Raw genomic sequence first — 12,448 nt, 5'->3', positions numbered from 1 at the left:
CTATCTGTTTTATGTAATACATATTATTATGATTTTTGACAATTGAATAGATCATAATTTTATGTTACCGTATCGGTATGATGTTGTGATTTATTCAGAAATGAAGTAGGGAATTGTATTACTGCTACATTATCTAAAACAGTGCTGTAGTTGGTTTCCTGTTCATATGTATCTCCATTATGAAATATTCCAAGTAACCATCTGGAGTTATGTATTAGAGATGATCTGACCACATGTTTACGTCCATGGTCGAAAGGCTGAAATTATGAATTACAGAAGATTAAAAATTATATGTGATTGGTCAATTGAAAGGTTTCTTGGAGTTCGGTTTTTTGTTGTTGTTTTTTGTTATTTTGGATTTTTTTGGAAGGGGGGGGGGGTCATTTATCTTTTCCTGGTATATATTTGTTGCACAAATTACAATTCTTACTTCTGAATCTGAATCACGTGATATAAAATAGAAAATCAGCAAGTTAAGAATATTCAAAATCATCAAAGGGTCAGTAACATTAAAATTGTTTTATCTTATCTTTCGGTAGCAATAAATGTTTGTAATTACAGACCCTCATTTAATAACATAAATAGAGACAATCAGTCAATGAATTGATTAATATATGGGGTGTTTTTTGTTCAAGAACGAGATTTCTTTCAGTTTTAAAGTCTTGAACCAATGCATGTATATATGATAAACTTAGTCCTCTGTGCACAATTTTATCATTTTTTAAGCATATATATTGTATAATAGTCATTTTATTTTCTCTCTGTCTGTTATGATTTAACAAATATGGCTGCTCATCAAATGCCGTGTTTTGAAGCCGAAGTTAACCGATTGTCACCTTATAGTAAACAAATAACAAAAAACATGGGTATTGAGCACGTGTTTAACATGTACAATCAGATAATTGTTTATTTTAATGACAGATCCATGCGTATTGCGATCACCGGATTTTTTACGAGAAGGGTTACGTTCAGGTCACTATGCATACGGAAAATATGTCGGCGAATTGCTTCCTGGAAGCAAGCAATTAAAAATAAGTAAATTTCTTCTAAATGTGGAAAAATTAAAGAATGTTCTTCAGAAAAAAGTATATGTACATAAGTTGTATAATGAAAACTATCCATTTAGTTATAAAAAACACATGCATAATTTTTTTTTAATTTGAGATTTCTTATGACTTTAGGAAAAAATAAATGGTTTGATTGGCAATGACGCACTGTTTACCAGAAAACAAACACACGGATGTAAACAATTGTAATTCACAGTTCGCGGCCTTATACAACGAACAAATATCATACCGTTTAGTATGCTTTCAAAAGTATTGACATGGCAAAATCATTCATAAAAAGCAAGTCTGATTTATGTAAAATCATAACTACATTTGTTTTACATTCCTTTGAAAAAGCTTAAATATATTAAATTCTAATTGACTTTTCGGTAGCTAGTTAAAAAAAGCAATTACATACTGTCCCATGCAGCTTTAAGGTATGTAACTTGTAGAGTTGAACTGTAAGTTCAATGTTTACACACTATGAAATAAATATACATATCGTGAAATTCTATGATAATGTGTTATAAATGCAGATATTCAATATCGAATTCATTCACACCTTTTTGACGAGGGTCGAATTACATTTTATTTATTGGCATTAGATTCATAAAATGACACGGATGATGGTAGATTCAGGAAGTTTTACTTAGTATATGTTTTTAAAAATAAAAATGCACTTAAAGGTGTATTATATTGACAGACCGACAAAAGAAAGGCAGTTTACCTCTCTGAGACGTTGTTTAAAACAAAATAAGATAAACATATTTAATTAACTTTATACCTTTGCTAAGTAGTTTTGGCATACATTTAGACTACATAATAAAGTACAATTCAGGCTTGTGTCGTCATGTGCCGTAGTTTTCTCTGACATCAAATCGTCTATTCTCTGTGACGTCATTTGTTCCATCCGTTGAACATTCCCGAAAATTCCAGCAGCAGATAACGTCTCGTGCAATAGCGTTGCTTGGTATTCTGAGGAAAGTATACAAATAGTGAAACTCTGAATGTTTTTGTGATAATTATGTTTACAAAACAATTCGCCTCGAAACTGCTTTGACATACGCTCATGATACTCCTTCCACGGCAACTATGTAACCAGCCATATTACACCTCAAGGAATGCACATGAGACATAAGTCAAAATATTTACAAAAACTAAGACCAACAATCGTCGTATATCAATTGAAAAATGGTACGCAAAAGCTATATATCCCCTTTTTAAATAATTCAGGTCCTTGATAACTCCAGGCCAAAACTCAAATCGAAATGTACAGACATGGAAACTATCATTTCAAATAATTTTGTAAATAAATCGTTTCATGCATAGAGGATTTATGAAAAGACGTGTGTTTTACTATTGTGACCATTATAAACAATTACATCAAATTCCCCATCATTCTTTTAAAAATAGCTAAGTAAAGTTTGGACGAAATTGCATGTTTCATTTGGAAATTATCAGTTAAAAGTTTGACTTTGCGCCAGACGCGCGTTTTATCTACAAAAGACTTATCTCATCAATGACGCTCGAATAAAAAAGGGGGGAAAGCCAAATAAAGTACGAAGTAGGAGAGGATTGAGGACCAAATATTCCTAAAGGTTGTGTCAAATACAGATAAGTAATCTATTTATGAGAAGCCTAGTTAGTATTTCAAAAATTCTAAGTTTTTTTAACAGTTAATTTATCATTATGACCATGTAAACAAAAATTCGGTGCAATACAGGGAATACAAACTCTAACAGCAGTGGCATCGACCTAGTGCTTGTAAATAAACTCATCATTGATATATTAGGACAAAAAATTTGTCTTTGAGCCAGACACGCGTTTTGTTTACAAAAGACCACAAGTGACGCTAGAAAAGAAAACAGTTAAAAAGGCCAAAAAACATACAGTACAATTGCAATACGAAAAAGACAAATAGAAACAAAATGCTATCCAAAAAACATTGAACAAACAAATTCAGGATTTCAAAATATGAATCACAGCAAAACATGGTGAACTTGTGGAGAATCACTTTATTTGGAAAAGACTCTTTACAATGAGTATGTATGTGTATATGTAAGTGTGATAATGAAAAGAACAAAGTAGAATATGCAATAAAATTTAGCAGAATGTTCTAACTAACCTTACTTTGATTTAAAGTTTTCAATCATGAGTTATGTATTGATATTTGACATGTTTTACGACGTACTGATAATGAAAAATAAATGATTAAGCGACGTTGTTATGAATGATCGGAATCTGTATTTAAAGGTATATATGTTCCATTCATTCGGTTGTCTTTTAATTATGACATACGAAACGTTATCCACAATAAATCATTCTTTTAGAATATATTATCTACTACAATTATAGTATCGGTGTGTGCTGAATGCGTCAGAGTAGAAAACAATAAAGATTGCTCCACACGAACCCTTAGATTTATTGTCAGTCAACTGAGATTCACCATAAGTGTACGAAATTTCAGTTCTATTACATATCTTCATTTGTAAATGTAATTTGAAAAGAGCAGAGTATGACAACTCCGACAAATTGAACGTATCCATGGTCATAAATAACACATAATTCTATTGCTTAACAAAAACCAAGTCACGATGTCGCCCGTAAAACTTTTGAACAGATTATATCACTTAAGCATTGGTTTCGCTTGTTTCAATGCAATCACTTTCATAAGTACCAAGTCCGGAATACGGTAGCTGTTATCCAATAGTTTGATGTGTTTGAGCTTTTGATTTTGCCATTTGATTAGGAACATTCCGTTTTGAATTTTCCTCGGAGTTCAGTATTTTTGTGATTTTACATTTTACTGTAATTTTGGAACTGTCTCTGAATAGCAAGCCAAGAAATGTCGTTTCAAGAAGGCTATATATAGATTATATACTTTACATACAGTGAATCCTGAAATGTAGCTTCATGAAATTAACACACACATACATATATATTTACCAAGATTGATTTTGAAAGAATATTTCATTAAAAAAACAAATTTTTGCAGAAAAGTTTAAGGCAAACCAGAGTTATACCTTTTCAACCGAGAGGTTTTGCAAATTAAGTGACTTTCATCATGATAACGTAATTCATTTACAGATAATTTTTTCTAAAATGTTTTAGCCCAAGTCACACTGTCACGTTTTATTCCGTTTTAAAATGCTACGTTTCAAGTACGTTTGCATAAAAATGTCCCGTTATTTTAAAAGCTATGTTTTACTAGGTTTGTGCTACGTTCTTATCACTTTTTGCTACATATTAGTAGGTGTAGACCCACGTTCCACCACGCATTGATACGTTTCGATACCTAGAAAGTGCATTTTGGTACGTTCCGCTAAGCTTTAATACGTATTTACTAGGTTTCTATTCGTTTCAATTTTCGCCACGTTAGGTCCCGTTTTTAACAAAGGATCACTACGTTTCGATACGCTTCGTTAAGTATATTCTCGTTTCGCTACGCTTTCAAAACGTAGTAAAACGTAGCTCTTAACGTGACAGTGTGACGGGGGCTTTAAGCAGTCAATTGTGTCAATGTGTGTTATATGGAAACTATTATCTATTAGATTCTTAAGGGGCTCCTGGGTATAAATCAATTTTGTTTTGTAATATGGGAATTCGCTATATTTTTTTATAAATGAACTTTATCATATACTCAAAAGAAAAATGAAATAAAACAAAATGGGGTCACCGTTCATTTAAGCTCACAATCTGCCTCCGGAAGAAAAATACATTTTTGTTAATGTCCCTTTTTTCTGTTGAACTAATAGGAGAAATAGAGGTGATATCGAAATAAAAAAAATAACCTAATTACAGAAATCGTTTAAATTTTACTATAATTTAGTTTATGTACAGCTTATATGAAAACAATAATAAAAAATATAGGTCACCGATGAGTTAAAAAAGATATTTCAAATTTAATGCAAAAAAAATGGCATTTTTGCACCAAAGGGAGATAATTCGGAAATTTTTTAATGATATAAACATTTTAAAAGTCATCTGGAGCCAAACCGAATCAATTTTTTGGGTTGATTTTTTTACCATATCATAAAGTAATTACTAATAGTGTAATAAATAAAATTATTATTATAATTGTAATGAAAAAATAAAGGTTCAATTTTTTGCTGATATTTTTGTACCCACGAGCCACCTTAATTATCATTATCATACCATAGGTAAAAAAAATGAATTAAAAAAATGTATGTAGTTATAACTCATCAACATGGGAATCCTAAAAATGTTTTTATATGTTATTATCATGCCTGTTTTATTATCGTACCTATTTCACTATTAAAATTGTTTTATTATCATACCTGTTTTATTAGACATGTTACGAAAAGGTATATTCTCGACACTGATGTTGACAAATTAGACTTTAAATTTTGGGACGGTGTCAAAACATTGATTATAGATTTAAATAGGTAATATTTAAATTCTGTGCGTCTTGGTTATATCAAATTACATTTATCTAGAACATCATTATGTATGTAACATCTTATACGACAATTGCTTTTGTGATATCATTGCTGGCTAAAACCTGGCATAAGACATAAAAAGGTGTACGTGCGTAGGAGTGGGTGGTCTAGAAAAAGGGGGGGCTGAGGGTTATACAAGTTCATTCAATTCTAGATTGATAATCATATATAATACAAAGTAAGCAAGTTAAATTTTAGGATTTTTTTTTTGGCAAAGTTACTCATTCTGCCTTTTCTCAACTCAAAACTCCCGTCCTGTTTTTTTTCAAATTTAATCCTTGTCCCCCCTCTCCCTGAAAAAAAACACCTGGTACCTCCGTAGGGTAGTAATTAGGTACCCATCCAACAGATACATATCTGTTTTAGAGAAACTCCTAGCAGGAAAGACCCATTGGTCATCGGTGTCACTTTTTTCATATTCTCATTTTCTTACGAAACGGTTGGCGAATTTCCACAAATTTTCAGGAATTTATGAAATACAAAATATCTGCATAACGTGGTTTTAAGATGTAAATGCAAACTTTTCGGTCCCTTTATAGTTTGTTGTTCGATGTGAGCCAAGGCTCCGTGTTGAAGGCCGTACATTGACCTATAATGGTTTACTTTTTAAATTGTTATTTGGATGGAGAGTTGTCTCATTGGCACTCACATCACATCTTCCTATACCTATTAAGTCATTATGCAATGCTTTTGAAACTCTACAGGGTTGGTTAACCGATGAGTAGCGAATCATATTTTACACAAACCTCTTCTCGTTCTGGACATACATGAAACATTTGCAACTGAACGTTAAGCAACCAACAATCAACCAATCACAAACTATTATACAGAAAATACAAAATGAGCTGTCACTTTTGAATTTGAGACAAAGTTGGAAGGAAATAGGGAAAGAAAATACATGCCTTCGAAGCTATATGACCGGGCGAAAATTTTCTAAAAAAATACATACTGTTTTTTTTTTTCTTTTTAACTATATAAAAATGATCGTTCCATATATATTCACGAGTAGGTATACAACAGATTATAATACTTAAGATTATTTGCAAGATATATTGAGGGCTCGCCAAAGAATTCACACACGTATGTACCCCGTGTCTCCGTTGCCCCGCACATCTACTGCATTAACATGAACGTCCCCCATTTTTTGCAGTATTATTATAGTTTATTAAAAATATAATGGAAAGTATTAATATCTATTTCTTATATTTCTTATCGTATAAATGTTATTGAATATTCGTTCCATTCGGAATTGCCTTCTACGAAAGGATCAGTGCAGTTTTTAAATAAAATCCAATGTATACACAGGTAATCTCTTTGGTGTTGCGACACACTCCCCACATTTAAAGTGTAAATTGTCAACCTCAGCGTCGTGAATATACCTTTTCGTAACATGTCTAATACAATACCTTTGTTTTACCATACTTGTTGTATTATCATACCTGTTTGATTATCATACCTGTTTATTACCATACCCATTGTATTACCATACCTGTTTATTAACATGCCTGTTTTATTACCATATGTTTTATTATAATACTAGTTGTATAACCATACCTGTTTCATTATCGTGGACGATGCAAACAGAAGACCACTTAAGATAGACTATCACAGACATCAACGACACAGCCACTCCAGTCACGTTTTGTATTACTGGTTCCCGAAACAAATAGTTTCCTTTTGGTAAAAAGCATTCGGTAGAAGTTGTATTTGTAATCATTATCGTTTTTTATCTGAAAATATAAACGTAAATCTTCTTCTTATTTTTTGCAGTCCTCCGTTTTAAAAGACGTGATGTGTATAACCATTATGATAATCCTTTTTTACTTGAACACATTCCAAATCATTCTCACGTTTTTTGGTTTTTTTTTTTTGTAGTTTATTCAATCAGAAGATGTATAGGTATATAAACTGTTATACATTTCCCCCTGAATACACAAATGTTAATCTCATCCATGCATCTTGCAGTTTATTTAGTTAGTAGCGAACATTGTCGATAATCCGATTCATTCCGTAACAGTAAACAGAAAGCTGTAGCTATTAGATTATTAGATAAATCAATCGTTATTTTCGCATTTAGTTTTTTTTATAAAAAAATATAATCAAACTAAATGCGATATATACACACATTAATGATGGATAAGTAATTCTCCACGACTTTTTGATTTAATGGTATAGCTGTCTCATTGTCAATCATACCACATCTGCATATTCTTATACTGAAAGGTTTTTTTTCATAATTCAAAGGGGACTATATATGAAGGTAATTCCTTAACATATAATTCAGTTTGTTTTTATTTCTTGTAGTTCAATTATTGAAAGAAATCCGTTGTTAGCAATGGAATGTTTAGTCCTTTTTTGAATCCCAAATGTACCCTGTGATAAATATCATATGCAAATAAAGTATCCACGAAACAAATACAATACGAGAAGTACTAATCCCCAAGGAGCATGGAAAACGAAAAGTCCTTCATCAAATGACAAAATCGAAAGTTCAAACACATCAAACAAATGAAAAACAACTGTCATATTACTGACTTGGAACAGATATTTCCTTATTTGGAAACTGAAGGATTAAACTTGGTTCCTATTATAGCTAGGTAGCAGTCACAGTCTCATAGAATTTTATTGTATTGACCTTTTTGTGGGAGCTAAATAAACATACAAATGATAAATATAAGAGTACAACGGTCAACATTGCGAAGTAATGTTCATTTCTATCAAGTTAACAACTAATCATTAAAGCAAAAAAAAAACGGCATTTAGACACTCTAAAGAAGCTATACTATCACAGTAACATAATGGCGAGATGTATAGATAACGAGCGACGCCAAAAGGATATTGCCAAAAATTGACTTAACCGTAAACTTTAAATATACAAAGCAAACAAAAATGACCCTAGTTCACGTATTGAAGATATGTATCAACGTCAATTACTAGAAAACTTCAATTCGGGTGCGGCTGTTTCTCGCTGTATTGAAGACTAATTGGTGACATTCTGATGGTGTTTGCTCTATAGTCGGGTTGGTTTTTCTTTGACACATTCCCCATCTACATACAAATGTACATTCAATATTTCCAATCATACACCGTTTATGTGGTCAAATGTCAGAGCATCTGTTTTACTATATTCCTATTTCAGTTGTATTGGATGAAACATTTATACGATATTTCCGATTGATTGATTGATTGGTTGATTGATAGATAGATTGATTGATTTCATTCTGAGTGTTTAACCACCAAGCAGCACAACAAGAAATACACCGAACCTAGAATCTAACCAACATGTATTATTTTTGAAGGTTGATATGAAATATTATACAACAAGGTCTCGGTATCTTCAAACGCATTTTCTTTTTACGAATAATGTCCCTTGTTCATCAAATTTCTGTTCAGACACCTGAGTAACAGCTGCAAGCTCTTAAATACCTAATCAGTTGGCAAATATGTATCCTACATGCATGTGAAGGCGGTATCTTGCTGCTAAGATAGGGGGAATTTATAATTTCAATATTAAAAAAGTCTAGCTTGTCAAATATTCTAGTACTGAGATTACAGCTTTTGTTAAATATGAGGTGAACAAAGGGAAGGTCTAAAAATGAGGCGGAGGAAGCCGTTTTTATTTTTTTATTTCTTTTTGTTTCTTTAATTTCTTGTTTGGGTGGATATTATCAATGAAACTCAATCAGAAAAGAGACAACAACCCATACCATCATATAATATGAGAAGAACATAACGTTATATTTCTATGTCATTTGTATTGGAAGAAACATTCATACGATATTCCCGATTGATTGATTGCTTTGTTCATTTATAGATGCATTGCATTCTGAGTGTTTACCACCAAACAACACCACAAGTAATACATCGAACCTAAAATTGATTTTAAAAAATTAGCATGAAAAAAAATGCAGGGAAATCTGTACATTTAGCCAAAATATCCGCTACTATTGAGCTATTAAGAAATATGGTGGAAGGGTCTTCTTCCAGTTTGGCACATCAATCATAGATGAGTAGTCGATTTACACTGCATATCTTAAAACGTCTACTTTAATCACAATGGGTTAAAGGTGTGTACCCAGGTGCTCTGATTGTGGTATGTACAACTGGTTAATTCTCAATGGTCATATTCAAGTACGATCATAATTAATGCAAGGACATACAGATATACAATGAAAATATGATGTTAAATTCTGTGTAGACTAGGAAAAGACTTTTAAAGGTGAGTTGATGGTTGCACACTTATAACGTGATATAACTGAAGTATTTACTGAAAGACGTTATCGCAGCATTTATTTTGTTATTCGATATATATTTTAGAAGTTGTTTGATAGATAAAAAAGATGAGGTATGGATGTCGACGAGACAATTCTCCATCCAAGTCACATGTTCATTTCCCTGGACCTTCTTGTCCTCCAAAATCAAATTTAAAAAAAAAACATTCAATGATAAAAGAATTTTTAATGGTGTATTGTGGTTGAAAAAGAAAATTACTTTTTCACAACTCATTTGATTTAGACCATTTAAAGCTTAATATCATGAACGCTATTTGACAATCATATGTCTATTGTAAACCTTACTACACAATAGTCCATTTACAATCCCCGATTTGATACTGTTATTACACACAAACAAATTGCTTCCCTTTGTCAATCGTCTTTGTCAATCGTAGACTGGTTCTATACCGGAAAAATGGCGTTTGTATGTACGCAACGCTAGATAAGTTTTAAGTGATACTTCAGCGTTTAAACAATTTTTTATTGAAAAAATTACTTCAGGTCCTGTACTAAGTCAGGAAAATGGCCATTGCTATATCATAGTTCGTTTCTGTGTGTGTAACATTTCTACGTTGTGTTCCGTTGTGTCGTTTTTTTCTCTCTTATATTTGAGTGTGAATTCACATTACTATTAGACGTGTCCCGGTACTTTTCTATCCTAAATTCATGTATTTGGTTTTGATGTTATATTTTTTTATTCTCATCGGATTTTGTCTAATGCTTAGTGCGTTTCTGTGTGTGTTACATTTTAATATTGTGTCGTTGTTCTCCTCTTATATCTAATGCGTTTTCCTCAGTTTTAGTTTGTTACCCCGATTTTGTTTTTGTCCATAGACTTACTACTGCTGCCTTTATTGGAAGTAATAAGGTTAACAACAGGTCATAAATTAAATGGCAAAATCAAAAGTCAAACACAGCAAACGAATGGATAACAACTGTCATACTCCTGACTTGGTACATGCATTTTTGTTTAGAAAATTGTGAATTAAACTTGATCTTATAGCTAGCTTAACCTCTCGTTTGTATGACAGGCGCATAAAATTCCATTGACAATAATGGGGACCAACACATACAGACAAATTAGGCAAAAACGTCAAATGTAGGGGCATAGTAGTCAACAATGAGTCACGACCTTAAAAACAATAAAACAAACAAAAAATATATCATCAAAGAAAAAAATCATATTAACAAAGCACACTAGCTAAACCGAAAGTAAAGAGTACACAAATTTACCATAGCACAGCACCATTCGGGATATATAAATACCGAGTCACACCTAATGGATATTATCAAAAACAGACTAAACAATAAAAAGTTATTATTTACAAAGACAAATAAAAGAACACTATCACATGCAATTAAAATGATAAACAACGTCAGTGCCTAGAAGCTATGCTATTCTTCAAGACCATCGTGTATTATTTGTGAAGTTGACGCATAATATCAACAAGGTCTTCGTATCTTCTGACGATCTTTTTGAGAAAAAGGACCAGACGTTTTTAACATATTAACCATGGTTTATTGATTTTCTGCTCAGACACTGGTGACTTTTTTTTTTAAATTAGTCTGTAAGCTCTTGAAAACTGAATGAGTTGGGTAATGTATATCCCATATGCAGATGAAGTTGGTATGTTGCTGTTATGGTGGTTAAAATGGATAATTTAAAGATTCAAATCGTGTGTCCTACTAGGAAATTTTGGAACTGAGGTGATTAAAGTGACTGCAATTTCGGGAATAGGTCGATATCAGAGATAAGCTAAGTTCTAACCATATAGACACTGAAATACTAAGAATCCTTACAAATAAATAAGGTTCTTGTATTTTATTATGGCCTCGAACATCGAACACGACATTCTTTGCACTCTCATAATATGTGAATTAGATTTTCATGATTATTTTCAGGGAGTTACGTAGAGAATCAATAAATATGCCCGAACCTAAATTAAATCGCGAGACCTGGGGGAGCTGGTTTGAGTTTGTCTTCTCGTGTATTGGGTCTATGGTTGGATTAGGTAATGTTTGGAGATTTCCATATATCTGCTTTAAAAATGGTGGAGGTGAGCAATATTATTACATTTTACTTTCTTAGCATTATAGTCGACATCGTGGACGCCAAATATCAAAACTATAAACAAAACAAATCATTAAATATTGAAGAGCCCCAAACCAAATAGGTCATATTCATCGTCCCCGCCATCGCTATTGTCACTTTATAACCAATTAAGAAACTTTAAGCAGTTGTATGACCCTGACAGTTATCAAGTTTATTCTTCTCACCAGGAGGAGAAGATTGTCAAAATGTTTTTTTGTTGTTTTAAAGATTTTTTTTTTTCATAAGCTAATATAAAGACTGTACAGTTATATAGAATTTGAATGTTCGAGTTTTGAATATTTGTAAATAGTATATCTCTCGTTAGTTAGTAATAAGCATGTTCAAAAGACAAAATGAATTTGATACTTACATTAGGACAAAATTTAAACCTAATTTATTTAACACTATGAATAAGTAAATATTTGAAAAAAATCATAAAACATGAGATTAATTCTAGTTTTAAGGTATCTTTAAAATACTTGTTGATGAACGAAAAGAATGGGTGATACGTTACTATAATCATCACGAAAGTCAACCCTTTAAAATTCGAAATTCTAGGAAAAAGCAAATTATGGT

General features: G+C 31.9%; 1 protein-coding gene across 1 annotated transcript in view; it reads left to right on the top strand.

Moving 5' to 3' along the window:
- Positions 1 to 9,702: 9,702 nt before the first annotated feature.
- The window catches only part of LOC143066533 (sodium- and chloride-dependent glycine transporter 2-like), a 29,077-nt gene continuing 26,331 nt past the window's right edge, over positions 9,703 to 12,448 (top strand). Inside the window, exons 1-2 of the mRNA XM_076239436.1 lie at positions 9,703 to 9,725; positions 11,683 to 11,837. Of these exons, the coding sequence (XP_076095551.1) occupies positions 11,708 to 11,837 (130 nt within the window). The 5' untranslated portion in view covers positions 9,703 to 9,725; positions 11,683 to 11,707. The remainder of the gene's footprint in view (positions 9,726 to 11,682; positions 11,838 to 12,448) is intronic.

Source organism: Mytilus galloprovincialis, chromosome 3, assembly GCF_965363235.1.
Source record: "Mytilus galloprovincialis chromosome 3, xbMytGall1.hap1.1, whole genome shotgun sequence".
Lineage (NCBI taxonomy): Eukaryota > Metazoa > Mollusca > Bivalvia > Mytilida > Mytilidae > Mytilus > Mytilus galloprovincialis.
This window is presented reverse-complemented; position numbering and strand designations above follow the sequence as displayed.